Source organism: Ovis canadensis, chromosome 23 (genome assembly GCF_042477335.2).
Source record: "Ovis canadensis isolate MfBH-ARS-UI-01 breed Bighorn chromosome 23, ARS-UI_OviCan_v2, whole genome shotgun sequence".
Classification (NCBI taxonomy): Eukaryota; Metazoa; Chordata; class Mammalia; order Artiodactyla; family Bovidae; genus Ovis; species Ovis canadensis.
The window spans coordinates 50,819,108-50,843,008 of record NC_091267.1 but is presented as its reverse complement, the minus strand read 5'-3'; the positions used below and the strand labels follow the sequence as shown (position 1 = coordinate 50,843,008).

At 48.2% G+C, this 23,901-nt stretch overlaps 1 protein-coding gene across 2 annotated transcripts in view; it reads right to left on the bottom strand.

Moving 5' to 3' along the window:
• EMILIN2 (elastin microfibril interfacer 2) overlaps nt 1–22,691 on the bottom strand; it is a 58,752-nt gene extending 36,061 nt beyond the window's left edge. The window contains exons 1-3 of one of the 2 annotated variants that reach the window (XM_069568328.1): nt 22,545–22,691; nt 21,973–22,451; nt 21,313–21,435 (exon numbers count right to left, since the gene is read on the bottom strand). In XM_069568328.1, coding sequence (XP_069424429.1) covers nt 21,313–21,435; nt 21,973–22,112 — 263 coding nt within the window. In that variant the 5' untranslated portion in view covers nt 22,113–22,451; nt 22,545–22,691. Of the gene's footprint in view, nt 1–21,312; nt 21,436–21,972; nt 22,518–22,544 lie in introns of those variants that run through there. The other variant, XM_069568327.1, reaches the window with a different exon arrangement.
• Nucleotides 22,692–23,901: the final 1,210 nt, after the last annotated feature.

Below are 23,901 nucleotides of genomic sequence, written 5' to 3'. Positions count from 1 at the left end.
ATTTCAGAAAGGTCTTGTCTCGGGCTTCCCTGGTGGTCCAGTGCTTGGGAGTCCACATGCCAATGCAGGGGACATGGGTTCAATCCCTGGTCCGGGAGGATTCCACATGCTGTGAAGCAACTCGGCTCGTGGCCACAACCACGGAACCCACACATCCCAGAGCCCGCGCTCCACAAGAGGAGCTGCTGCACTGTGAAGCCCACTCCCCGCAACCAGTGATGCCTGCATGCGGCAACAGGGACCCCGCACAGTCATCAAGAACTTTTATTTTCTTCAAAAGAAAGGTCTTGTCTCTGTGGTTTCTCAACAGCTTTCAGCTCAGAATAATCAGTATGCCAAAGTGGTAGGTTTTGAGGTGGTCTGTCCTGATCCCCTTCACCTGAGGCTCACCCGTGTTGCGGCATGGGTCACAATTTCCTTTTTACAGAGTAATTCACTTTTACAAAGTTGGGCCAAGACAGTGGACTGATGTTCTAGGACCTGCCTGTGACAAATGGATTTTTGTTTGTTTGCTGTCCTACCAATCAGTGAATAATTGAGTTTTTTTATTGAATTAGCAGTTTCAAAAGAAGTGACGGAGGTTGTAGAGTTTGAGGCTGGAAGGGATTTCAGAACTATGTGAAGGAAAAGGGGTTCTGCACAAGCAGAAGAAGTACTTCCCGTCCAAGTCCATTGTGTCCACGGATGATCCAAAAGTCGGTCATTTGAAACCGTGTGTACAGACAAGATAGGCTAAGGAAGTGATTCTGATCCCCATGTTCCATCTAATGCTGATTGTCCACATTGGGAAAAGTGGCCCCCGCCCTGCCACATGAGAGTGAGTGAAGAAACCAGAGAGCCTTCTTCCAGGTTAAAGCACATCACCCATAGATCAGGATTAACATATGCACACCACTCTATCTAAAGTAGATAACTAATAAGGACCTATGGTAGAGCACAGCACTCTATTCAATACTCTACAATGGTCTATATGGGAAAAGAATCTAAGAAAGAGTGGATATATGTACATGTATAACTGATTCATTTCGCTGTGCAGCAGAAACTAAAGCAACATTGTAAATCAACTATACTCCAATAAAATTTTTTATCACAATTCTCATCTTTTTCTGCTACATGACACATTTCTAATTAGATCCCAAGAATGCTCAAACTACCGCACAATTGCACTCATCTCACACACTAGTAAAGTAATGCTCAAAATTCTCCAAGCCAAGCTTCAGCAATATGTGAACTGTGAATTTCCAGATGCTCAAGCTGGTTTTCGAAAAGGCAGAGGAACCAGAGATCAAATTGCCAACATCAGCTAGATCATCAAAAAAGCAAGAGAGTTCCAGAAAAACATCTATTTCTGCTTTATTGACTATGCCAAAGCCTTTGACTGTGTGAATCACAATAAGCTGTGGAAAATTCTGAAAAATATGGGAATACTAGACCACCTGACCTGCCTCTTGAGAAACCAATATGCAGGTCAGGAAGCAACAGTTAGAACTGGACATAGAACAACAGACTGGTTCCAAATAGGAAAAGGAGTACGTCAAGGTTGTATATTGTCACCCTGCTTAGTTAACTTATATGCAGAATACATCATGAGAAACGCTGGGCTGGAAGAAGTACAAGCTGGAATCAAGATTGCTGGGAGAAATATCAATAACCTCAGATATGCAGATGACACCACCCTTATGGCAGAAAGTGAAGAGGAACTAAAAAGCCTCTTGATGAAAGTGAAAGAGGGGAGTGAAAAAGTTGGCTTAAAGCTCAACATTCAGAAAACGAAGACCATGGCATCTGGTCCCATCACTTCATGGGAAATAGATGGGGAAACAGTGGAAACAGTGTCAGACTTTATTTTTTTGGGCTCCAAAATCACTGCAGATGGTGACTGCAGCCATGAAATTAAAAGATGCTTACTCCTTGGAAGAAAAGTTATGATCAACCTAGATAGCATATTAAAAAGCAGAGACATTACTTTGCCAACTAAGGTCCATCTAGTCAAGGCTATGGTTTTTCCAGTGGTCATGTATGGATGTGAGAGTTGGACTGTGAAGAAAGCTGAGCGCCAAAGAATTGATGCTTTTGAACTGTGGTGTTGGAGAAGACTCCTGGGAGTCCCTTGGACTACAAGGAGATCCAACCAGTCCATTCTGAAGGAAATCAGTCCTGGGCATTCACTGGAAGGACTGATGCTAAAGCTGAAACTCCAATACTTTGGCCACCTCATGCGAAGAGTTGACTCATTGGAAAAGACTCTGATGCTGGGAGGGATTGGGGGCAGGAGGAGAAGGGGACGACAGAGGATGAGATGGCTGGATGGCATCACTGACTCGATGGACGTGAGTCTGAGTGAACTCTGGGAGTTGGTGATGGACGGGGAGGCCTGGTGTGCTGCGATTCATGGGGTCGCAAAGAGTCAGACACAACTGAGCAACTGAACTGAACTGATGGAGAAATTAATAACATGAAAGAAAAGAAATGCTAAATATTTTACTTGACTCCTTAGGTGGATCGATCTAAGTTTTAAAAGTCAAAAGGCTTAGGCAAATATATTTCTGAAATACAAAATGTACCTAATGGATCTCGAAGGCAGATTGGTGAGCCCTAATTAAAACTGCATTACAGGGCTTCCCTAGTGGTCTAGTGGTTAAGAGTTCACCTCCCAATGCAGAGGACATGGGTTCGATCCCTGGTCTGGGAAGATTCCACATGTTTCAGAGCAACTAAGCCCGTGTGTCACAACTACTGAGCTCTTGAACTTAGAGCCCATGCTACACAACAAGAGAAGCCACTGCGATGAGAAGTCCAAGCAAAACAACTCAAGACTAGCCTCTGCTCTCTGCAACTAGAGAAAGCCCACACACAGCAATGAAGACCCAGCACAGCCACCCAAAAAATAATTTTAAAAATAATAAATCAAATTACAATATAGCTTTGTACATTTCTTAAATCGCAGCTCTTAGACCAAAGCAATGTGTTGAAAATGAAGGTGTGCATATTGGAGATTGCCTCTTTCCCAAAACAAAGGAGATACTTGCTGTTGTTCAGTTGCTCAGTTGTCAGACTCTTTGCAAACCCATGGACTGCAGCACGCCAGGCTTCCCCATCCTTCACCATCTCCCAGAGCTTGCTCAAACTCATGTCCATTGAGTCAGTGATGCCATCCAACCATCTCATCCTCTGTCGTCCCCTTCTTCTCCTGCCTGCAATCTTTCATAGCATCAGGGTCTTTTCTAATGAACTGGCTCTACACATCAGGTGGCCAAAGTATTGGAGCTTCAGATTCAGCATCAGTCCTTCCAATGAATATTCAGGACTAATTTCCTTTAGGATGGACTGGTTGGATCTCCTTGCAGTCCCAGGGACTCTCAAGAGTCTTCTCTAACACCACAGTTCGAAAGCATCAATTCTTCAGTGCTCAGCCTTCTTTATGGTCCAACTCTCATATCCTACTGGAAAAACCATAGCTTTGACTATATGAACCTTTGTCAGCAAAATAATGTCTCTGCTTTTTAATACACTGTCTATGTTTGTCATAGCTTTTCTTCCAAGGAGCAAGCATCTTTTAATTTTATGGCTGCAGTCACCATCTGCAGTGATTTTGGAGCCCAAGAAAATAAAGTCTGTCACTGTTTTCATTGTTTCCCTTTCTGTTTGCCATGAAGTGATGGGACTGGATGCCATGATCTTTGTTTTTTGAATGTTGAGTTGTCCAGCTTTTTCACTCTCCTCTTTCACCTTCATCAAGAGGCTCTTTAGTTCTTCTTTGCTTTCTGCCATAACAGTGGTGTTATCTGCATGTGCTAAGTGGCTTCAGTTGTGTCCAACTCTTTGTGACCCCATGGACTGTAGCCCGCCAAGCTTCTCCGTCCATGGGATTCTCCAGGCAAGAATACTGGAACGGGTTGCCATTCCCTTCTCCAGGGGATCTTCCCAACCCAGGGATTGAACCCAGGTCTCTTCTATCTCCTGCATTAGCAGGTGGGCTCTTTACCACTACACCCAGGAGGCCCATCGTCTGCATATCTGAGATAACTGATATTGATAATTGCTGGAGAAACCACAGTTGTAAGCTGTTTCTTTTCCTGTTTCCTCTCGGAGTAATTTCTTTGGGTACTTAGGATGGCAAGTTAGATTTCAAACCCTAAAATCCTCTTTATTTTATGCTCTGATCATACAGCAAATAAGTAAAAGTTTTCCACAACTGATCACCCTTAACCCTAAGGACAGAACAAGTTCCTAAGACAAAGTCGACTGGAGAAATGTCCAGTGACTCAGCCATGAGGCTGTCCCAACTCAGTTGCAATTGACAGTGAAGTGTCATTTTCAGATTTACTATAAAAGCGGGGGTGCTTTCCCTTGGAGCAGACTCTCATTGCTAAAAATGACATCATCTCCAAGTGCAGGGCGCGCCCAGCAGCATGAAATACAGCTTATACGTGTGTTCCAAGGAGTCCACATTCTTAGCTTAACTTCTTCACTCGGGGAAATATACGACGGAACACCAGTCCACAGTTGGGTAGTGGCCAGCAAGTGTGGGGGGCCCACAAGGCCCAAATGCAGCCCCAGCTTTCCGGAGGCTGAATAATCCAACATTAACAAAGGCCCACAATACCCTAAAGAAATTCTTTGGGGAAGGGCCAAGGCTTCAGCAGGCTGCTTTTCCCACTACAGTCTATATGATTCCACTTCTCAAAGCCACACCCCGTCCCCTGATTCCTGGAGTCAGGACCAGAGAGCGGCGGCCTCCACCCCACCCCTCCCCGTGTGCACAGCCCCCAGGTTCCCACGGTATGGACACAAGAACAGCTGCAGCCTCAGCCTTTGGCGTGATGCTTGGCCCAAGGGCGATTTTCTGTGGTTCAGAAATCCAGATTTTTCTTCTCAGAGCCGCTGAATAACTCTTTTGATTATTTCCTCTTTTTTTTTAAAAGAAGAAGCATGATTTCCTCAAATTCTCCTGCAGAAGTCACAATAATTTCGAAAGCTTTTCTTCCATGTCCTTTGTCTTGTTTGGTAACCTCCCTCCCTCAGCTCTAGTCACTCCGTGCTTTCTCTTCTCTCTCAGCTTCCATGTCTGCCAGCCGCCCTCCCTCTTGCAGCCGCCCTTCCCCTTGCAGCTGCCCTCTCCCCCTTGCAGCCATCCACCAGGTGTTCTCGGTACATTCAGATCAATCGACCACGGGTTGAAAGTATTCATGGAAGGGCTTCTCTGGTGGCTTAATGGTAAAGAATCTGCCTGCCAATGCAGGAGACGTGGATTCGATCCCTGATCTGGAACGATTCCACATGCCTTGGAGCAACAACTGCTGAGCCCGTGCTCTAGAGCCTGGGAGCCAAAACTACTGAGTCCACGTGCTGCGGCTCCTGCAGCCCTACAGCCTGTGCTCTGCAGCAAGAGAAGCCACCGCGATGAGGAGCGCAGGCACCACAGCTGGAGAGTAGCCCCGCTAGCCGCAACTAGAGAAAAGCCCGCACAATAACAAAGACCCCGCACAGCCAAAAATTAATAAATAAATTTTTTTTAAAGAAAGCATTCATGGAAAAGAAAATTCCAGAAAGTTTCAAAAAAGCAAAACGAATGTGTCACGCACCCAGCTACTCTAAGTACTTACATAGCATTTATGCAGTATTATGAGTTATCCAGACACAATTAAAAGTATACAGGAGGATGTGTGTAGGTTCTATGCAAGTATTATACCATTTTACATAAAGGACCTGAGCATCTGTGGATTTTGGTTTCATGGGATGTCCCAGAACTAATTCCCTGTGGAGCCCAAAGGACCACTGTATTGCTTTTCCATTCAAAAGGGGAACTGGCTACGATACCCCATCTGTAGTCAATGTTGGACCTTTGGATGAAGACCATGGATGGTGGTAAGCTCTTAAAGATGCCTCACCTGGAACTTGGTGGAAGTCACTTAGAAGCTCAGAAAATCCTAAGACAGTAGGAGTTTCTCCACAGATATAAAAATATGTTCTTTGGTGGGGGGGGGGGGCAATTCATTCTTAGTTTAAAAAAATAATCTGGAAATTGAAAACATGGGTTGTGTTTCTTTTCTAATTTATGACCACACTGTGGGGGAGAAGAACCAAGTGTTACAACCTAGTTTCATATTTCTCACACTGTCCAGGTGACGCCAGTGCTACTTTATGATTTTCAAATCCACACTTAAGACAAACGAGGTCAAGACATTCACAGTCAACTGCCCTCTGCTTAGAAGGAGCAGAACTCTGCTTTGGAAGATGGTGCCACAGCCAGCCCGCCTCCAGCCTGAAGGTGCAGACAAGCAGAGGGCCAGGGGTAAGGAAAGAAGAATTTCGCTTATTTGCTGTTAAATAGAAAGGGGTGATGGAGGCCATGGAGGACAAAAAAGTGAGGAGGAATTTTACTCCAAGGAGACTTAGAGTGGCCAGTGGATTTTAAGGTTGGAAACATCTGCCATGTCTGCCAAGCTGCTTGTGTTGCTACAGTCTTCACTGAATCCTCGTGCTCATGCTGGCTTGTGGAACTTGATTTTTTTCTTGAGGAAATAAAAAAAATTAATTTATTTTTGGCTGCACTGGGTCTTAGTTCCTTTGCACAGGCTTTCTCTAGTTGTGGCGAGCAGGGGCTACTCTCCAGCTGTGGAGCACGGGCGTCTCACTGCAGTGACTTCCCTTGTTGAGGAGCACGGGCTCTGGAGCACAGGCTCAGCAGTTGTGGCGCATGGGCTTGATAGCTCTGCAGCACGCAGAATCTTCCCGGACCAGGGATTGAACCCATCTCTTCTGCGCTGGCAGACGGATTCTTATTCACTGCCCCACCAGAGAAGTCCTTTCTTAAGGAATTTGAGGGGTGATGTTTTTCTGAGAAAACCAGCCCAGAACCCAAGTATGCAGGGGCTGTAGCATGATAGGGTGTAGCAACCTGGAGAAACGCTTTGGGGCATCACGGTTCTTGTAAATTGAGGGGAGAGGGAGACAAATATACAGACTCTGAGGTGGTGAAGAGGGGCTGCAGCTTGCTGTCCAACGCTTTAAAACTCATTTAAGAAAAATAACATAGATTGCATTATTTTGTTTTGTTTAATATAAAACAACTAAGATCTATGGTCTGAGTAGTAATTCTCATCCTCATAATAAGCCAGGCGCTAGGCTGGCCCACCACCCAAGACGTCACTGCAATTTACTTTATCTCAAATAAAATACATCAGCAGGCTATTTTCAAGGAATTTCTGTCACAAGAATAATCTTTAAAATAATTCCCTATATTTTCAGTATTTAACTTTCTCAAAATGCGCTCTTATCTCTGATTACTGTATCCTCGCAATTACACCAAAGCATTCCTTAGAGCTGTGTACATGAACTCTGGGCCATCCTGGTTGCTCAGTAATAAAGAACCCACCTGCAATGCAGCACACGCAGGTTCGATCCCTAAGTTGGGAAGATTCCCTGGAGAAGGGAATACCAACCCACTCCAGTATTCTTGCCTGGAGAATTCCATGGACACAGGAGCCTGGCGGGCTACAGTCCATAAGAGTAAGACACGAATGAGTGACTAAACGACAACATGAAGCCTCCCCAAATCAAAGCTCCATCATACTTCACACAGACAGACAACAGAGGCTTACACCTTGGTAAAAAGCTTTTAAAGCTCATGCTGAGATGACCAGCTCAAGAATCTAAATGACAACACACATTGTTACTTTGGTTGATTTAACGGGAATCTATCCTATCACAACCCTTCATTTTAGCTGCAAGCCACTGCATTTTCACTCATCTGTAACAATCATTTCAAAGTCTGTGCATGCCATGATTTCCATTTTAAAAACACAAGCCACGGCCAGTTGTTCAAGCTTACGGTCTCCGTGCCTGAAACATGAAAACCAAACTCAGCACATATGAGTCTTCACAATGGGAGGAAAAACAAGCTAAAAACTTTCTCTCCCTGAGAATGAAGCCTGATGCAAACCATGGCTTTGGATGACTGTCATGCGCCAGTGCAGGTTCATCAACTGTAAGAGACACTCTGCTCTGGCGGGGGGAAGCTGATATTGGTGGAAGCTGGGTATATGTGGGCGGCGGGGGAACATGCGCAATCTCCTTACTGTCCCCTCAGTTTTGCTGTAAACCTTAAACTGCTCCAAAAACACATAGTCTTAATAAAAGAAATAAATAAAACAATTCACATGCTTTCTCTTTCATCCATTCATTCAGCAAACATCCTCTGGGTGCCCACCAGGACCACACGATGGCTTTCCCTGAGTATCTACTATGGAACAATCATACTTACTGGGAGCCTACAGATGTCTATGACCCAGAGCAACAGGCTCTGTTCTAGGGCATCTCAGCAGAGACCAGTCATATCAGACAAGATATATACAGTTATTTTATTGTATTTACCATAAGGTAAAAATTTGTAGTAAGACTAACCCTCTGGGCTGCTTCTATAATAACAGACCCAACCGCCCACATGAAAGATTAGAGTTGATTCCTGATCAAAGGTGATGAATAATGAGGTACTGATCCTTCTGCGAATAAAGGCAAATTCTGCCACAACCTCTAAAAGACAGTGCATAAAAAATTCACCTTTTCTCACAAGATCAAAGCTATGATTTTTCTAGTAGTCTTGTACGGATGTGAGAGCTGGACCATGAAGAAGGCTGAGTGCTGAAGAATTGATACTTTTGAACTGTGGTGTTGGAGAAGACTCTGGAGAGTCCCTTGAACTGCAAGGAGAGCACACCAGTCAATCCTAAAAGACATCAACCCTGAATATTCATTGGAAGGACTGATCCTAAAGCTCCAATACTTTGGCCACCTCAGGTGAAGAGCCAACTCACTGGAAAAGACCCTGATGCTGGTAAAGATTGAAGGCAAAAGAAGGGGGTGACAGAAGATGAGATGGTTGGATGGCATCATTCACTCAATGTACACGAGTTTGAGCAAATTCTGGAAGATAGTGAAGAAAAGGGAAGACTGCTATGCTGTAGTCCATAGGGTTGTAAAGAGTTGGACAAAACTGAGCGACTAAACAACAACACAAGCTATGGTCCTTTTTTGTTGTTGTTAAATTAATTCATTTTGAATTGGATGATAGTTGCTTTACAATATTGTGTTGGTTTCTGCCATATATCAACATGAATCAGCCACAGTCAGTTCAGTTCAGTTCAGTCGCTCAGTCGTGTCCGACTCTTTGCGACCCCATGAAGCGTAGCACGCCAGGCCTCCCGGTCCATCACCATCTCCCAGAGTTCATTCAGACTCCTGTCCATCAAGTCCTTGATGCCATCCAGCCATCTCATCCTCTGTCGTCCCTTTCTCCTACTGCCCCCAATCCTTCCCAGCATCAGAGTCTTTTCCAATGAGTCAACTCTTTGCATGAGGTGGCCAAAGTACTGGAGTTTCAGCTTCAGCATCATTCCCTCCAAAGAAATCCCAGGGCTGATCTCCTTGCAGTCCAAGGGACTCTCAAGAGTCTTCTCCAACACCACAGTTCAAAAGCATCAATTCTTCAGCGCTCAGCTTTCTTCACAGTCCAACTCTCACATCCATACATGACCAGAGGAAAAACCATAGCCTTGACTAGACGGACTTTAGTCGGCAAAGTAATGTCTCTGCTTTTGAATATGCTATCTAGGTTGATCATAACTTTTCTTCCAAGGAGTAAGCATCCTTGTGAATCAGCCACAGGTATATGTATGTCTCCCCCTCTTGAAACTCCCTCCCACTCCATCCCACCCCTCTGTGTAAAATTAGATAGCCAATGGGAATTTGCTGTATGACGCGGGGAGCTCAAATCTGGTGCTCTGGTACGGTGCTTTTTAATCCCTACCATCGACAATGGACTAACATGCTCAGAGACAGCCCTGCACCCCAAAGCGCGGAGCAGAGGCCTGCTGGCCATCCGTCTTGGTCACGGCTCATCCCTTCACAGCCAGACCCACTTTCCCCGCCACACTCGCTTCAGCTCCACCAGCGAACCCGGCCTGGCTCCCGACAGAGCCGCTCTCGCTCTTCCCCACCCATCCTCTCCTTTCTTCAACCCGTTTTGCACAAACTGCCAGATTAACATTTGGAAGCTCTGTTGGCGTCCTTGACCTAAAATTCTCCATGGTGCCCCTTTGCCTAAATGATAGAACCCACACTCCCAACCCTAGGTTACAGCTTGAATTCTCTGTCACCCCAAATATATGTCAGAGTTTGAATCCCAGGACCTTGGAATGTGACTTTATTTGTAGGTGAGGGGCTTCCCAAGTGCCACTAGTGGTAAGGAACCCTCCTGCCGATGCAGGAAACCCTAAGAGATGTGGGTTTGATCCCTGGTCAGGAGATCCCCTAGAGGAGGGCATGGCAACCCACTCCAGCATTCTTGCCTGGAGAACCCCATGGACAGAGGAGCCTGGCAGGCTACAGTCCACAGGGCTACAAAAGAGCTGGACATGACTGAAGCCATTTACTATGCATTCAAGGGTTTACAGAGGGGAGCAAGTTAACATGAGGGCATCAGGGTGGGTGGGCCCTAATCCAGGATGACTGATGTCCTCATACACAGGACGCATCGGGACAGACACCCAGGGATTCGATGACCATCTATACGCCAAGGGGCCAGGCCCGGAACAGACCTCCCCCTGGCCCCATGGCTTACTTCTCCCCTCTCTCCTCCTCCCCGCCCCTGCTAACGTCCTCTCTGGGCTGGGCTGGTGTCCTCTCACGTCTGCATCTATTTTTTAGCTGGAACCTTCCTTCAAAGCCCTGCTAGAACGTCACCACCTGCAAACAAGCTCGCGGATTCCTCACGGCTGGAAACAATTTCCTCCACCGCTGAACATCCTCCGCTGTTTATGCTTCTCTTATTGCAGCCCTCACGCCTACCTTTTGCTTCATAAATACTTCTGTTTATGTCTCATGTCACCTATTGGCCGTGAACTTCTGGAGAGCTAGAGAGAAGTCGGGTTCCTTGCTGTGTCCCCATGGGGCCTAGACCTGGGCCAGACGGAGGCCAGGCACAAAAATATTTGTTTAATGAAACCAAGGAACTAAGAGTCTTCAAATAATAAGTCTACTTAACCCTACTGAGCTTCATGCCAGTTCGAAATGGTGTATGCTAATTAGGCAGCCTCAATCCAACATCTCCCCGGGGCAAAACGGGCCCTGTGTTTCTTTACCCCATTACATTTTATCCTGTGTTCGACATCTGTTACGTATTTACTGTCTCAATTGGTCTTCGGGAAAATCAGAGTAGTACCCTTACTATCAGTATAAATGAGTTTCCACACTGTAGTTTACCATGAGTCCTCAGCTTCCAAACACCAGACACAAATGGTGGTGGACACACGCAAAGGAATACTACTCGGCAATAAAAAGTAATCAACCAGGGATCCAGGGCACAACACAGACGTGCCTTAAAGTTACCAAGCTGAATGAAAAAACCTAATGCATGAATACAGATCATATGACGCTTGACATAAATCTCTAGAGAATACAAACCCATCAGCAGTTGCCTGGGGAGGGAGTGCGGTGGGGGTGGGGTAGGGGGGAACTGGAGGGAGGGATTATAAGGGTTGTGAGGTCACTCTTGGGGGTGATGGAGGCGTTCAATATCCTAATTGTGATGTTGGTTTCACAGGCATATATACATGTTAAATCATACAACTTTAAATATGTACAGTTTATGTAAATTTCACCTCAGTAGAGCTGTTTGTGTGCTTTGCACACAGCATACATATATAATATATACATATATTTTATGTACTATATAAACTTTATATATAATATATATTTATGCACTTGAGTATTTTAAATCTCATCAGCATTTCGAAGTAAATTGTCAGTCTTGACTATCCAATTACAAATCTCAGTTAAGAAAAAGCCAAAATCAGCATTATTAAGTCTTTTTCAGAGTTTCAAAATGAGGATTTAACTAAAGTTTTGTTGTTTTTAATGTATCAGATTACTTTTCAAACACACAACCAATTGCTTTATTTCTACTGGGAACTCAGCCCTAATATCTATTTTTGTACTTTTGAAAGCTGGTCATGTCTGTTTTTGAACCCCATGGACTGCAGCACGCCAGGCTCCTCTGTCCTCCACCATCTCCCAGAGTTTGCTCAAATTCATGTCCATTGAGTCAATGATGCTATCTAAACATCTCATTCTCTGCTGCCCTCTTCTCCTTTAACCCTCAATCTTTCCCAGCATCAAGGTCTTTTCCAGTGAGTCAGCTCTTTGCATCAGGTGGCATGGACCAATGATTAAGGAAAACAAAATTTTTCAAAATAGAATTTTCTTTTTTATCTTCAAATTGCCATTTTGTGTAAAATAACACAAAATGTCAAAGACGTAAATGAGCGTTTAAAAAATATGACAAAGAGTGATTCCTCACTGGGACTGTTCTTTCCCAGCGTGGACTCTGCCAAGGAGGGCTCAGCGGGCGCCTTGCAATTTGGTTCCGGACACGAGTGGTGAATGGTGTTTCTGCCTTCCCTCCCTCCTGCTCCGCCAGTGAGCAAGGAATCTGCGTTTCATCTCACTAGTTGTTTTTTTGCCACGATGCAACCAAACGACTCCCAGATACCTTGAGAGTGGCCAGAAGATGATGCAATGTGTGGGGATGGGAATGGGCCCATGGTTTATCACAATGGGGCCAGGCCCTGACCCTGGGCTGTGGTCCTGGAACACTGCTGCTCCAGCAGATGACAGCTGGGGCATCTCTGGGGTGGGCCACCTGGTGTATATGTCAGGCCCGAGCACCATCAGGACAGCAGCTTCTGGAATGTTCAATACATCCAGACGGGCTTGTGATGCCTCCCTCCCTGCCCAAGGCCCTCATTCCCCTCACTCCCCTGCCCCCCCCCCCCCCCCCCCCCCCCCCCCCCCCGCTCTGAGTGTCAGAGCTCTTAGGGCTGAAACTGCCTAGAGCCAGGGAACCACTTTACTGGTGAAACGATCCCTCTCGAAAGGCTGGATTGTGAAACCGGCCCCAACCCTGGGTTCTGTTGCAATCTCTACCACAGCTTTCAGGCTCCACTTTCAAGATATGTGGAAAAGCTTCAGTTAGCAGAAAACAAGTGGCATTTTCACCACCACGGTTTAGGGAGAAAAAAATCTAGGCCCTTATATCATGATCCTTTAACAGCATCCGTGCTGGGCAAACGCAGGCGAACAGCTGGAAGCAGGAGGGAATTCTCTGGCACTTCATAATGAGCTGCGAACAAATCTCAGCAAAGATAACCTAATGAGGCCCACACAGACAATCACAAAAGTGGGAGAAGATGGGAGAAGTCAGGGAGAAGTTGAGACGTCTCACAGCCAATTCCCTTTCATCAAAATGATCAGCTTGAGAAGACTTCATCTAAATACGCATCTCAAATTTCTTTTAATTAAATCCTCAGGAAAGCATACTGTCCTGAAAGGTTGATGCTGCAAAGAATAATTTTTAGGCATATCCCATAATCTCCTAATATTTTTTTATGTGGGGGGAGAAAAAAGAAAAGAGCAGCTGGATCTTGACACACCCATAGCAGTTTGCTTCTCCAGCATTTTCGAACCAGGAATTTGGTTAGTTGGAAACCTCCCTTTTTTTCCAGCACCCATCACCACTTTAATACAGGAAGGAAGGAAGAAAACTTGTTGGTGAGCTTCGTTTTAATAATTGCGTTATTTCTCCTCCCACGTGAACTGCCAGCATATTGAAAACCACTCTGTTCCTCTCCAGATCCTCCCAGGAAAATCATTCATCAGGCAGAGTCACGCTTGTGTCATTTTATCAAGTGGGTCATTGTTGTTTTTAAGCCCAGAAAATGGCTTCATCAAGCACGGAAGCAGTTAATTCTGGGCAGTGAAACAGTCCTGTAGCCAACAATAAATCAGAACATTTGGGTGACAGTCTGGAAGTCATCTGAACACTGGCAGCCTGTCAGGTTTTGGTTTTTGAAAACAGTATGTAAGACAGCAGCTCACTGTCATGCACGGTACCTGCCTCGTCATTCACTCAGTAAACACGAGTAACATCTTAATATTCCCAACATGAAGAAGAGGATTTTTTTTTTTTTTCTCAGAGCAGAGCATTAAAACCACGTGTTCCTGGCTGGACGAAACACGACTGGAGCTCAGTGAAGGCAACCTGGAACACTCAGCTGACTCCTCTCTGTGGACCCGCCATGGGCACCCAAACACCTGCAGAGCTAGGAACCAACGTCCACAGCAACCAGAGCACTTATTTTTATTTTTTAAAACTTTTGGCCACACCGCATGGGATCTTAGTCCCCTGACTAGCGATCAAACTCGTACCCCTGGACCCCCAGGGAAGCCCAAAGCACCTATTTTAAATTGACCGTAATCTCTCCTGTGCTTTTTCCAAAAAAACACTCCATGACTGTTCTGCTTCCAAAGCAACCTCTGGGTTTAACTTCACATTTACAAATTGATTTAAACGGTCTCATTTTCTTGTCATCTTAGGTCATTGTATGTCTTTATTTCATTCTTTAGCATCTCAGCCTTTCTCTAACTTGTTAGGGAATTCAGAGCCTTTAAAGAGGAGGCGACAACTCCAAACAGGGAGAACAAGCTGTGTCTGTTAGACATTGCTGGTGGCTGTGCCTCACAGCCGTCACCTCCCCTGTAGTGCTGAGGAAGCGCGTCTCAGAGAGGTTGAGTGACCAGCCTGAAGTCACACAGCTTGGCGGTGGTAGAGCAGAGGCCAGAAGTTGCATCTTCTATCTCCTCTCCCAGAAGCGTCAGCCACACCCAGCCAGCCTTGAGGGACTACGTGAGGGGCCCGCTGACCTGTCCCCACCCCACCCTGCCGTGTTTCCCCTTTTCTGGCTTCATCAGAATTCTAATTCATTGACCAAGTGTTGGTGGAATCACAGATCCATGGAGGAAGACTAATTAACGGGAATTAAATGAAGCTTCACAAAAAGCTAACTGTTTTCCTTAAAGCCATAACCTCTGTGTGTATTCTATTAATTTTTCTCCAAGATAAAAAAGGTGGAAAGTGTAGCCCATAAGTACAAAGTTCTTCTTCCAAGACCCCAGTCTCTTCCCTGCTTAATCTCCTGGCTGAGCTTGCGATGAGAATAAAATAAAATTATGAATGTGAAAATGTTTTGGGAACACCAACTGCTGCTGCTGCTAAGTCGCTTCAGTCATGTCCGATTCTGTGCGACCCCATAGACGTCAGCCCACCAGGCTCCCCCGTCCCTGGGATTCTCCAGGCAAGAATACTGGAGTGGGTTGCCACTTCCTTCTCCAATGCGTGAAAGGGAAAAGTGAAACTGAAGTCGCTTAGTCGTGTCCAACTCTTCGAGACCCCATGGACTGCAGCCTACCAGGCTCCTCCGCCCATGGGATTTTCCAGGTAAGAGTACTGGAGTGGGTTGCCATTGCCTTCTCCTGGGAACCCCAAAGGGCTCTTCAAACATAGCATCGTATCTACTAGAAACGAAGGAAAAGAGCGAGGCAGCTAGAAAGGAAGGTCTGATGCACCTGGGGAAGCACCAGAGGCTACTGAGGATGGGGCCCGGAAGAGGGGGACGCAGCAGGGACCAGGCACAGCTCTGGGTGCCTCTGTGCAGGTGCTCCTGGGTTTGGACTTGGGGTCCCTCATGATAACAAGGTCCCTCCTCGTACCAAGGAGCAGGGCTTGTTACAGCCAACGGACCTCAAAACATTGGTTAAAAAACTGAATGAAGGGACTTCCCAGGTGATCCAGGGGATAAGAATCTCCCTTGCAATGCAATGCACTGCACATGGGTTCGATCCCTGGCCCAGTGTCCCACATGCCAAGGGGCAACTAAGCCCGTGCACCACAGCCACTGAGCCCACGCTCCAGGGTCTGTGCTCCGCAAAAAGAAAAGCCACCGCAATGAGAAGCTCTCGCATCGCAACCAGAGAAAGCCCATGTGCAGCAAGAAAGACCCAGCACAGCCAAAAATCAAGAAATCTTGGAAACAAACAAACAAAACCCAGAAAGAAGAAATATTCCCCCAGAGCTATCTACACAAAAGGCACAGTTTGACTTGAAAGGAATTCTGTTCCTGGAGATGTGAGAAACGTAGAATTGGCTCTAGAAGACGTAAGCCCTCATTTTTTTTCCCTCAATCTCAAGTCCTTTTTTTTTTTTCTTTTTAAGCTTTTCCTGGCTGAGATTGCGCCCTAATAGAAAACTTTTCTTCCAAATGAATGACCATCTGCTCCCTCTAGAATCTAAGGATTAGAGGAGTTCTGGAAACTCAGCACCAACACTCACACCTGGGGGAAATTCGAAAATTTTGCATCTGTGTTCTCACAGCAGTGCAGGCTCCTAGAGTTGGCCCCGCCCAGCTCCCCGTCCCAACCGCTTTTCTTTTCTTTCTTATTTTTTTTTTTTTTTTAAAAAAGAGCTAATAGGAAAAATTTCACCAAAATTCTACACACCCAAGGAGTGGGTAGGGGCTGGGCTGGGCAGATGCTGATAAACCCGTCAGTTTGCAGTGTCAGACGGCAGTGAATAGAGAGGAAAAACCCTGCCTTACGTTTGGGGTCCTCCCTGTCCTTACCAGCAAGGCAGTTTCTCTGCACATGGGGCACCCCCAAACGCCTCAAATACTAACAGCACTCAGCTTAGCCCAGCTGAGTGGGAGGTGATGGAACTCTCTAGAATCGCTGCCATGAGGCATGAATGATGCATGAAAGGAACAATGCCCAGTCCAGCCAGGAGAAGAAAGACAGTGCTGTTTTCCACCAGCAGTACACACAGCATGGCCAACCCGTGTTGTGGGGGGTGGGGCTCTGTGAGAGCTCAGACCCTCACTGTCCCCTCCCGTCATAATGGGGCTGCCAGGGCCATACCATCATACATGGAGGCACACTCACACACACGCACCACACACACCCTTGGGGTGCTCATCACTGAGTGTGGGTTTAGACAGCAAGGGGCTGTGTGGGTGTGGGATGGGAAGAGCCTAAGGCTTAGAAATAACAGAGCTGGACTTGTTCCCAGGCTCCACTACTTCCTGACTACATGCCCTCCTGTAAAAGGGGGATAACGTCCAGGGATTGCAGTACAGACGGAAGATAATGAACATAAAAGGACTCATTCCCTTACAAGAATGCACTCCAAGAAGAGTGTCTCGTGAAATCAGCCCTGGCCACTGTATCAAGCCTGCCAAGGCCGTCAACCTGCCCGGTCCCCACCCTGCAGAAAGAGATCCAAGTCTCCCACATTCCTATGTCTCCCAAAGCAAGTCCCTCAAACCAGTCTAGGACCAGACAGACTCTCTCCATGCTGAGGTGTCCTATAGAGACCCCAGACTCAGATGCGGATCTGCTGGGACCATCCTAAGTGCGGAGGTGTATATGTGTGTGCAACAGTGACCATCTACCAAACAGGCTGAACTGCTAAGGGTTTTTACAGTGAATCAGAAAACTCTGCAATACAATGCAATTTTAGAAGATTTATGCCTTTCTTAACATGAACGTGTAAAGTTGTGAACAATGATCTCAGAGTGGGGAATGGTCCTCAGACTCATCTTCAGAGCAAACGATCAATCGCCACCGCCCAGCTTTTATACTGCTTTAGAGTCCACAGCAGCTGCCCTTCCCTCCTCACTGGATAATCGGCATCAGATAAATTCTCTTATCTCCTCCTTGGGTCAGACCAGCCACCCTCAAGAATTAGCTTAGAGAAGACAGAGCAGTGTCTGTGAACACGGTCCTGTGCCTTGGAGACCCGGACCCCTCCTCACACTGAGTGTACCAGAGACACAGACCCACAGAGAGAGAGCCCTGATTTCAAATTCCTAGTGACAGAGAAGTCTTCATAGTAATTAACCATTCTCCGTACACAAGAATGGTATCACCACCTCCCAAGTATTTAGCATGAGCTTTGAAAGGTTTTTCTGGAAGCACACTTTTAACTCCATCCCCAGTGACAAGTCTCAGGGTGGTCGCTGAGCCCAGGGGGACAGGGGTGGTTTTCCACCAGTCTCAAGCCCCACCAGTCTGGCCTCCCTAATTAGCATCTTTTCAACAACCAGCCTAACAAACCAAACAAAGGAAGCAAACTGGCCAGTGTTTTCATAAAATAAGAGCCAAACCGCACAGCCTCATAGACAGTGTGAAAAATGATGGCGTCTACGGCCTCCTTGCAAATGATGCCCAGGAAAAAGAGTGAAGCACACAGGCATGAACACACATGCACAAGCTCGTACGTGGACCAACAACGCTCACTCACTTTTATGTGGGAATTGCCTCCCATGAAAGAAGGTGGGGATCCTCTTAGTAGCTGAATACTCTACAAGTACTTAAGTGATTTTCTGTTGTTGTTTTATTTTGCTTTTGTTTAGTCACTAAGCTGTGTCTGACTCTTTTGCAACCCCATAGACTGCAGCCCACCAGGCTCTTCTGTCCACGGAATTTTCCAGGCAAGAATACTGGACTGGGTTGCCATTTCCTTCTCCAGGGCATCTTCCCAGTCCAGGGATTGAACCCACATTGGTAGGCTAGTTCTTAACCACTGAGCTGCCAGGGAAGCCACTGAGGACACTCGCACTCTCTCTCATGCTACACGGACAGAGGCCTGTCCACAAAGGCCAGGTCTCCTGGCAGCCCTGACACTACCGTGTCATGGGACCACAGGAAAGTCAGGGACTTCTTGCCTCAAGTCTTCACTGATAAAAATGGGGACAACAGTATTCATTTTGAAGGACCGTGGTGGGCAGTAAACTCATGTACGGACTAAACAGCCCTGACGCGGCGCCTGACACAAGGTTCTTTACACCGTCAGGGAAGTGCTTACTCCCAACGCGCGTGTATCAGACAAAACCCTCTCCACTTCCAGTTTCACACGAACGACGCCCAAATTCACAATCTGGAAACAAAGTCTCTGTATATGCAAACTGAGCATCGGCTAAACCTTCTGGAAGCCCATGCGTGCCAAGTCCCCAGAGCCCGCGGCAGCTGAGCGTCCAGCTCAGAAGTTCTCCTATTGCAGAACTTACTTCCCCACCGAACCCTTGACTCTCTCTGATTTCCCTCAGTCTCAGGGCAAATTCAGTCTCTCCCTTCGGCTTTTTAACTTCTGTCCTAAAACCTGCTAAGTCTTCCAAGTAGCTCTTCACCTGCTTTAAAGTGTGAAAGTGTTCAGTTGCTTAGTCATGTCCGACTCTTTGTGAGGACTCCATGGACTGTAGCCCACCAGGCTTCTCTGTCCACGGGGATTCTCCAGCCAAGAAGAAGGGTGGGTAGCCATGCCCTCCTCCAGGGGATCTTCCAGACCCAGGGATTGAACCTTGGTCTCCCGCATTGCAAGCGGATTCTTCACAGTCTGAGGGCCACCAGGCTTCACCTGCTTGGCTACTACCAATTCCCTTTCCCCACAAAAACCCTTGAAACACTTTAGACTCTTGGGTAAAGGGGTTTCCTCAGGATTATACCCTGCATCTCACACAAGTTACAAGGCCTAGCCCCCGGCCTGGAACTGTCTCCTTCTGCATTAGCAGAAGGCCTATCCCCCTCCTCCTGCTGCCCCAGAGCCCTGGCCTTTCTGGACCCCTCCACCTCCTGGGCTTCTCCTCCCCAGCTCTCTAAGATGGCACTTCCTCCTCCAAAGTCTTGGCTTTTCTCTCTCTCCTCCTCCCTCCATTCTCTCCGCCGCCCCCAACAGCTCAGCTCTGCTCCGTGTCAAGTCCACATGCCTCCTAACTGCTTCTCCCATGATGCTCGACAGTCACCAGTGGCTAAACCGCACTCCCCACTCGAGCCTGTCATGGGCCTCCAGGCCCGCCTATCCCATGCCACCCAGAAAGCCCCCTCTCCATAACTTCAGGCTGAGTTTCCCAAGAACCTTCACTTCCACTGGTCTCAAGTCCTAAGGATCCAATCATGAAGAACACCTGTGAATTGCAAGCAGCAACTAGGGCTCCTGGGCTTATCAGAAACACCTGCAAAGTGCTGTGTTCCACGCCCTGTGCAACCAGAGACACAGGCATTAGGAGAACACTGTGCCCCTCTGACGGGCTACCCAACAGCGTGACAGCCAGCAATTCAATGTCAAACCGATGCTCTGTGTACAGCAGTGGGGAGTCAGTTTTTTTTGTTTTGATGGGGGTGGTGGTTTTTTTGCTTTTAATAGGACTTATCCTTTCCCTGGTTCGATCCCTGGGTGGGGAAGATTCCCTGGAGGAGGGCATGGTGACCCACTCCAGTATTCTTGCCTGGAGAACGCCATGGACAGAGGAGTCTGCAGGGCTACACACAGCCCATGGAGTGGCACAGAGTCGGACACGACTGAAGTGACCTGGCATGCACGCACCCCTTCCTTCAGTCCTCGCCACAGCCCACCTGGGATGATCCCAACTACAGCCTGAAGCCCCCACCCCCCACCTCAATCCCTACCCCCATGGCCTTCTGGAATAAGGCTTCCTGCAGCACAAGTTCCAGTCTGTCCCTTCGCTCTGCCAGAGACAGATCCGCCTACTGGCTACTCTTTGCTGTAAAGACAACTGTGCTCTAAGACAAACAACTTATTCTTAGGAGAAAACAATTAATTTCAACCATCCCATGCGTCGGCTACAGCCATTTATTCACATCAGCTCACCCTCTGATATCTGACTTACACAAAAACACAAAGACTAGCCAGATGACAACTGAATGAGGCTGATGTATGTAACAAAATCTGTCCTCTGCTTCTTCGCTTCCTCCTTGTTGTTTTTTTAAGACAGTGAAATCTTTATGAGCAAAAAGATTAATCCTTCCCCTCCTCTTTAAGGACCATTCTCTCCTGACAACCACTTAGCGGAATCTCCCAAATCTAACTTGAAAAAACAACAACGGCACACTTTCAAGCGGGTTGTTACTGGGGACTTTGGTTTAGAGATACACAACACCTGGAAGAGGTCAGTTTTATGGGGACATTTGGACAAAACGCCTGATTTAGAACACTGGCTAGAACAAACCTCTCAGCTAATCCTACTCATAAGAGTTTTTAGCAGTATACATTTTGGAATCTTCTCCGTGCCCCAGAACACACAATATGGATCTAATTAGGTCCAGCTGCCTTATGTTAGTAATAAAATTGAAAGAAAAAGAGAGGGAGAGAGAATGGGGGTGGGGGGCTTTGTTCGTCCCCTCCTCTGCCTTGCGATTGACCGCAAGGCAGGCGCGTCCCGGACGCTCACTCCAGCCTCGAATACCCCGGAGAGCCTGGTACCCTGCTCAGCGCTCAGACTTTTCAGCGTCTGAGTTTTCATCCGCTGGAAGAGATTTTCTGAGCCGCTGGAGCCCAGAGATCCGACCCCACCCCTGCCCCCACCCGGGCCCGGCGCGCCCCGCCCGCCCCTCCACTCCACGACTTACGTGAGTGCAGACGGACAGGGCTTCTGGTTCCAGCCACAGTTGTACTGAGCTTGGATAAAAGTCTCGCTTCCCTCGAGCACCGAGCAGCTCACGTTCTTGTTCACGATGTAGGCGCACCAGTTCCTCGGGTGAAGGAGAGTCGGGGAGAGGGCACGGCATAAACCCGGAGAACAATGAGGCGGGGGAGAGAGGGAACGAGCCTTCAGGGGGACCGACCGAGCGAGGGTCAGGGAGCCCGTGGTCCCCAAGGAGGCGGGAGGGGAACCAGCCGACATGTGGAGGGCGCGCGGGTGCACCTTTGGAGAGCAGGCACCTTAATCCGCCAAAGACGAGAAGGGCCCTCCTCCCCACGTCCCAGGGGCCCCAGTCATTCCCGGGGAGTTTCCTGATCGCCCTGCCCTGCGGGGCTCTCCCTGCGCCTCACGGTCCGGGACGCGGCACCGCTGGGGGCGCGGGCGAGGTCGCCCGGGACGCCCAGCTCCGGCTGTGGAGCGCGCTCCACCGCGGAGGAGGCGCCGCCCCGGCAGCCCGAGGGAGGACCCCGGCTGCAGCTCCTCGCCTTTGCCGGGCAGCGTGGGGTCCTGCGGGAGACGGGGGAGGGGTGGGTGGGAGCCCACGGCTCTCGGCCGTCCTGGGGGCGAGGAGAGGCCACGCACTTACTTGTTTCTGGCGCTGGGCCGTGCGGGGTACCCAGGCTGCGGGCTGGCGTGGCACAGCCCCGCGCCGCCCAGGGCCAGCAGTGCCAGCGCCCAGCGCCAGGGCGCGCGAGGCCGGGGCCGGGGCCATGTCGGCGGCCACATTCTGCGCGCGGAGGGCGCGCTCCGCCGGCCGGATTCGGAGCGCGGGTCGGACTAGAGCCGGGAGGCTGCGGGCGGCCGGGGCGCGGCCGGAGAAGGCAGGAGGCTCGGGCGCTGCGCGGCGCCCTTACCCGCGCTGCGCGGCCGCCCCCTCCGGCTTCTCGCTCCCACTTCTCCTTTCCACCCCGTGCGCCCGCGCTTCTCCTCGGTCCCTCAATGACGCACAGGTCCCCCCGGGTGCCGCCCTCTTTATTTCACTTCCCTCTCCGGAACGTGACTCTCCGTCCGCCGCGTCTGTCTCCCGTCCTCTTGCTTCCCAGCAGGGGGTTTGGGGTGAAAGGTCTATAGGGTTTGGGAGAAGGGTCTCTGTTACAGAATTTACAATTACTCATTCCTTTGGTCTCTTCCCAGAAGCCGGGCGACTCCGCCTCCCACCTTCCAGCGGGCGCGGCCGGCCCCTCGGGAAGGGCCGCCGTCGGCGAGTCCGACGGGGTTCACGTCGTGCCCGGTGCCGGCTTCCCAGGGCTAACGAGGGACATCTTTATCAGTCCTTCGTTCTACTCGACTCGGATTTCCTCCTCTGGCAAGACGCGGCTATTCCTCAGCACTTGAACTTCAGCTAGTTTAGGGGGAATGAACGCGGGTCGTCTTTTTCTTACGCATCCATTAAACAGTTTCCAAGTCAACGTGCCAGGCAGCCGGGGATGAGGAAAGACAGCCCCACCACTGCCGAGCAGCTTCTTGAAGCACAGTATCAGACTCTAATGTACTCCACTAATTTCTAAAAGGTAGTCCCAGCCCACAGCCTCTGGTTCTGAGGTCCCATTCTGAACTTTAAAAAATTATTATTAAAGACATTTACTCCACAATAATCACCTTTTCTTCAAAACAGTTCAGACACTGCTAGACATTTTCTTTCACGTGCTTGCATATTTTCTGCCTTTTTTTTTTGCAGTTTCCTGTTTTTTTTTAAATAAAAGATTGTATAATGAACATTTCCATAGGTCTTAAATATTTCTTTACATATACAATTTCAGTTCAGTTCAGTTGCTCAGTCGTGTCCGACTCTTTGCGACCCCATGAATCGCAGCACGCCAGACCTCCCTGTCCATCACCAACTCCTGGAATTTACCCAAACTCATGTCCGTTGAGTCAGTGATGCCATCCATCCATCTCATCCTCTGTCGTCCCCTTCTCCTCCTGCCCCCCATCCCTCCCAGCATCAGAGTCTTTTCCAATGAGTCAACTCTTCGCATGAGGTGACCGAAGTATTGGAGTTTCAGCTTCAGCGTCATTCTTTCCAACGAACACCCAGGACATATACAATTTAGTCTTTGTATAATATTCCATTTTATTTCTATTTTTGAGTTACACCAATGGCTACCAGGGCTTCCCAGGTGACTCGGTTGGTAAACAATCCTCCTGCAATGCAGGAGAGGCAGGCAGACCCCCACATTGATCCCCGGGTCAGGAAGGTCTCCTGGAGGAGGTTATGGCAATCCACTCCAGTACTCTTGCCTGGAGAATCTCAAGGACAGAGAAGCCTGGCAGGCTACAGTCCACAGGGTCAAAAAAGAGTTGGACATGACTGAGTAAATGAGCATGCACGCTTGTACGCGATCTCTACAAATTTCTTTTGGAAGGAAGCAACTTCGCAGAAGAATTGGCCATGAACTGTGATGGAAATCATAAAACTTTGTTCCTTATGGTAACTAAGTGAAGCCAGTGGGTCCATTTTATTTCTTATATGCTTTGATGGTATTATTGGGCCTTTTGATTTGCAAATAGGAGA